At 41.4% G+C, this 5,744-nt stretch overlaps 1 protein-coding gene across 1 annotated transcript; it reads left to right on the forward strand.

The window, feature by feature from the left end:
• Nucleotides 1-912: 912 nt before the first annotated feature.
• On the forward strand, nucleotides 913-3,829 carry elof1 (elongation factor 1). The gene is made up of 2 exons (XM_072564528.1): nucleotides 913-1,027; nucleotides 3,616-3,829. The coding sequence occupies exons 1-2, from the start codon at nucleotides 928-930 to the stop codon at nucleotides 3,678-3,680; spliced, it is 165 nt and encodes a 54-aa protein (XP_072420629.1). The 5' UTR covers nucleotides 913-927; the 3' UTR covers nucleotides 3,681-3,829.
• The last annotated feature ends 1,915 nt before the right edge of the window (nucleotides 3,830-5,744 follow it).

Genomic DNA, 5,744 nt, shown 5'->3' on the forward strand with positions numbered 1-5,744 from the left:
CGCTCTCTGTCTCTGTCCGTCTCTCTCTGTCCGTCTCTCTCTGTCCGTCTCTCTCTCTCTTTGTGTCTGTCTGACTCTCTCTGTGTGACTTGTGTGACTCTCACTCTCTCTTGGTCTCTCGCTGTGTTTCTCTCTTGAGCTCTGTCCCCATGTCTCGCTCGTCCTCTCCCCGTGTGTCTGTCTGTCTCTCTCCCGTGTCTCGCTTACCCTTCCCCCGTGTCTTGATTGCTCTTGTCTTGCTGGTGTTCTCGTCCTCTCTCAATTGCCCAATCTTCAATCCATGCTAATGTATTACCTCCGACAGCATGATGCTTTGCCTTCCACATACTGGGTTAAAAGATTCAATATCGCGCAAGGCCTCATTTCCCTATTTAAATTGTGGATATGTAATCAGATTAGGAAGTTGCATTCTGTCAGTTACTGTGCTATGTAAGTTTTGGGGCTGTTATGCCAAGTTGTGCTGTAAACTCTCTTTATTGTAGGTTTCCTTTCAAGGTGCACCTTCTGAAGCTGTGTTTCAGGTTTATTTGATCTTCTAGCTTATGGCCTTTCCTGTAAATACTGCTTATAGTGATTGAGTCTTTACTGCTTTTATTAAAGAGTACTTTAAAAAAAACAGCATATACTGTTGGAGTTTAAACACCAGTCAATATCTAATTTCATGCACCATCCAAGAAATAAATAAATGAACAAATTCACTGATGAACGTTTGCCAGTTTCTTGACCAGAGAGGTCTGTGTGCATGGAACTGTGCTTCCTGAATTCTGTTCTTGGCAATCTGCAGGTAATGCCTCTGTGATCCTTTTAAATTTCATAGGTTTTGCATTTGGCTGGGGCTGAACAAATCAGGGTTGGGAGAACTAATGGAAAGGGGCTTTCTCGTTCTGAGAGTGTTGTGTGGAGTATCATGTTCAAATTTAATTTCTAATGTTTTTCTCCCCACTCCCATTTTTCAGGGATCGCGCACGGAATACAGGAATCATATCCTGCACTGTGTGTTTAGAAGAATTCCAAACTCCAATAACATGTATCCTTCATTTAAAAGCAAAAGAACATGGTTGGAGAGATTCTGGGACAGTTCAGATCCATGGATCTTCGGTCTGACCTTCTCCTCGTCCATACCCCCTCATGGCCATGTTTCTCCATTCTTGTGTCAAGCATACAACATCCAATTTAGTAGAAATAAGATCTCAAGGAGTGAAATGATCAGACTTCAGCAGGTGTGGCCAAAAGTTTAGTCAGAGATTGTTTATATGGATGCCCTCAAGAATTCAAGACAAAACTGTAGAACCTGGGCCCCCCCCCCCCCCCCCCTAGATAGCTGAAGCCAGTGTTAGCAGAAATTGGGGCAAAGGAGAGCGGAGATGCTCAAAGTGAGTGTTGGAGGAGTGTGACATTCTTTGGTTGAACAGTGGAGACATCTGCTTGTTGGATTGGGCATGGGAAGTGTACCCACTGAAGAGGTTTGAGATAGGGTGGAATGTGGCCATGAAGGGATTTAAATGCAGTTTAAAATTAAAGGCATTGAGAGGACTAGTGTCTAACATAGGCTTATTACAAAGAGGATAGGATACAGACACCAACAAATACTTGGTGAGCTGAAGTTTGTGGAGAATAATCTAGAAGCAACAAAAACATGGATGTGATTTCTACAGAAGGTGGAAGTAAGTGGATGCTGTTATGGCGATACAAGTATTTTTGTGATGCAGAATATTTGTGATCAGAAGTTTTGTTTTGGTTTTGATAAAATGATAAGACTGTGATTGAAGTCAATGGCCAGAGAGGGTTTGGAGTCCATGGTGAGTCAAAAAATAATGGCTTCAGTCCAAGTTTAATTGGAAAGAAATATGGCATATCCAGATCTTGATATGAGCTAGGCATTACATCAGTAAAGTGGCAAAACAAGCAGAGTTGATTCTGATCCAGTAGGAGAAAGTGAGGACTGCAGACGCTGGAGACCAGAGTTGAAAAATGTGATGCTGGAAAACACAGATGGCCAGGCAGCTTATGCCCGAAACGTCGATTCTCCTGCTCCTCGGGATGCTGCCTGGCCTACTGTGTTTTTCCAGCATCGCGTTTTTCAACCTTGATTCTGATTCAGACCCACTTTGCAGTGCTCTTCTGGTCAGGCTGTTTTCCTCTACTATTGTCAATTTCAGCTCATCCACAAAGATGGTGTCTGTATCCTCATCTTTAGCCAGTCTTGCTCACTCATTACAATTCCTGTGCTCATTGACCTACATTGGTGATTACTTGATCTTCACACTGTGAACAGATTTACTGAAGAAAAGTATTAGGTTGATGAGCTGACAGATGTAAGCGATTAGTCGTGGAAGCCATTGATGTTACAGGATGGAGATTATTGAGATTTTCTTTTTGGGTGGCGCTGCACCTGTCTGATTTAATTTACATCTACAATTATCCACAGCAGCTTCTTCCTGTACTGTTACCTCTGATGCCCTCCAAGAATCTCTTCTTGGCCTCCTTATTTCTCATCTCCATGCAATCTCTGGCAACATCCTCTGAAAACATACATACTAGTGACACACATTTCAAGCTCAAGTTCACTGCTGCTTTGTCTGTTCCCTCCACCATCTCTTAAATGAGCAGAATGAGCAGAAATTTCTTCAGCTGAACGTTGGTAAGATTAAATCCAGTGTTCTCAAGCTGCCAACTTCATCTATCTCCTCAAAAGCTGCCTAAAGCTGAACCAGATTTTTCACAGTCTCTGCTGTATTTAAACTTGATCAGCTTCCAACCATTCATCTATGCCATAACAACGTATATTTTTAGATTGTAAATTCATCTACCTGTGCTCCTGCCTTAACATTCTTGTGGTTTACACACTTATTCACATCTCCAATTGCTCCAGATTAGACTATTCTACCTTGTTCTTGGCTTGCCTCTCACTTTTAACTTTTTGTGAACTTAAAATCATCAAAGGTCTGTTGACAAGTGACAGTGAGTCTTGTTAATCAATCTGTGTTGAGTGAATTGGATAAAATTGGTGAAGCAGCCCCTTGAGAACTGTTTCTTTAGTCTCACTCGTCTACCTCCTGTAATCTCCGTTTGCACTACAGTCGTCTGAGATATCTGCTGTTCTTCAGTGTTGATCTCTCTTGAGCACCTCTGATTTTAAATGCTCCACCATTGGGAGCTGAGCCTTAATCTGCCAAAGGTCTAATGCCTGGCATGTTCTCCTTTAAATATCTCCAACTCTCTTCCTCTCTTTCTTTCTTTCTTTCTTTCTTTAATACACTGCTTAAAACCTCCCTATTTGACCAGACTTTTAGTCATTTTTCCTAATAGGGGCACAAGCTGGTTTTGCTGTTGGGATAATGGTGAGATTAGTTCTCCCTGGGTGGTAAACTTGGTGAGATTAGCTCTTGCAAGGGGCGCTGGGTGAAAAGGTTAGTGAACAGAATTCTGTACTTTTGGGTACCATTGTTAAGGAGCTATGGGAGAGTGCACACAATTTGATGTCCCTAAATTCCTCTTCCCCCGCCCCCCCCCCCAAGGGCACTGCCTTTGCAGTTCAGTGTTAATTTTGGTGATTTTAGATGACTACTGTTAATTTCATTGCTGGTGTTGTTTCTTTAACTGCTGTTAACTCAGATCTGTCGGAGCCAGTGGATGTTTACAGTGATTGGATTGATGCCTGTGAAGCAGCAAACCAGTAGTCTTTGCTCAACTCCCTTAGACTTTTACTTCAAGGTGTTTTTGAGACTGCTTTTTTTTGAATGTATATAATTTGAGTTCGTATGAATCTGCTGTAATCCATTGGACTGTTCACAGCCTGTGTTATTAAAAAGTTAGAATTCTTCTATTATTTTGTGTGAGCTTTTACTTCTCTGTGTTGAAGTTTTAATGAAGTGGGTGTGCCGTTGTTGGACTGGGGTGGACAGAGTCAGAAGTCACACGATACCAGGTTACAGTCCAACAGGTTTATTTGAAATCACAAGCTTTCGGAGCACTGTTGCTTCGTTAAGTGAAGTGGAGGGAAGTGCACAGGCATAGAATTTATAGGCGGAGAGATCATTGTAAGATAATTCTAGGTAATTAAGAATGCCAAAAATAATACAAATGGTGTGAGTGGAATGTTGATGGATTGAATAACAAGTCTCGACAGGTGACCAAAAGTGTCAAATGGTGTGTGAGGTGTCAACAGCTGAATGGCAAGTGAAGGGATGACCTATGATCTGTTTAATTAAGGCAGAAAGATAATTACAACGAACGAGGTGGTGCTAGAGACAAACCAAATGGCTGGAATAACATGATAGGTATAAGGAAGGCTCTAACCAAAATAACAACTAATCCAAAACTGTACAAGTTAATGAAGGTAGAGATAGGAGCAATTTATCAAGGTGATGGTGTGAAAATAGGACAGTAAGGAAGATTTTACAGATACAAAACAGTGTGGTGGGGTTACATATAGCACGACATTAAGCCAAGATTGTGGTTGAGGCCATCTTAATTGGTACAGAACTTGGCTAACAGTTTCTGCTTGGTGATTTGGCTTTGTTGTGGACCTTGAAGACAGCCCTGGAGGACCCTTACCTGAAGATTGGAGGCTGACTATCCTTGATTGCTGAGGTGTTCCCCGACTGGGAGGGGAAATTTAATGGGTATCTTTTCTGTTTCAGTGAATGTGAATGCATACATACCTAACCCCCAGTAAGTTGGCATGTGGGTGCACATATGAGTATAGGACTGAGACTGCATTAAGTATAACAGAGATGCATTATGATGTAGAGGTGCTGGTTTTGGACTAGGTTGGACAAGATCAGAAATGACACAACACCAGGTTATAGTCCTAAAGGTTTATTTGAAATCACAAGCTTTTGGAATGCTGTTCTTTCATCAGATGAAGTGGAGGGAAGCACAAAGGCACAGAATTTTTATGCAGAGAGCTAACGGTAAGATAATTCCAGGTAATTAAGAATGTCATAAGATAAATATAAATTGTGTGAATCGACTATTGACAGGCTGAATAATAAATCTTTGCAGGTGATCAAAAGTGTCAAATAGTGTGAGTAAAGTGTCAACAACTGAGCAGCAAATGAAAGGATGACCTAAGATGCGACTAATAATTGCAAATGATCAAAAATACGATGGTGCTAAAGACTAACCAAATGACTGAAATAGCATGATACCATCACATGTGGGAATACCACCTACCACAGACATGGTACATACTCATGTGAATTGGCCAAAGTTGCCTAACTCATATGTTGCAGGAAAGGATGCCTAGTGACATGCTATATTGGCAAGACCATGCAGACACGATGACAATGGATGAATGGACACTGTGCAACCATTGCCAGGTAGGAGTGTTCCCTCCCGGTTAGGGAACACTTTAGCGGTCAAGGACATTTAGCTTCTGATCTTCGGTAAGTGGCCTCCAAGGTGGCCTTCAAGATACACAACGACACAGAATCACCAAGCAGAAACTGATGGTCAAGTTCTGTACCCATGATCCCTGTACATGTAACTCCATCATGCTGTTCAGTGTTTGTAAAATCTTCTTTACTGTTCTGTTTTGACACCATCACCTTGATAACTTGATATTATCTCTCTATATAATTAGTTTGTACAGTTTTGGATTACTTTAGAGCCTTTTCATGCAACTCTGATACCTCTCGTGCTATTCCAGTCATTTGCTTTGATTTCAAGCGCCATCGTATTTTTGACTTTTTTATAATTATTAATAGAATCATAGGTCATCCTTTCACTTGCTGACCAGC

This window comes from Chiloscyllium punctatum, chromosome 46 (assembly GCF_047496795.1).
Source record: "Chiloscyllium punctatum isolate Juve2018m chromosome 46, sChiPun1.3, whole genome shotgun sequence".
Lineage (NCBI taxonomy): Eukaryota > Metazoa > Chordata > Chondrichthyes > Orectolobiformes > Hemiscylliidae > Chiloscyllium > Chiloscyllium punctatum.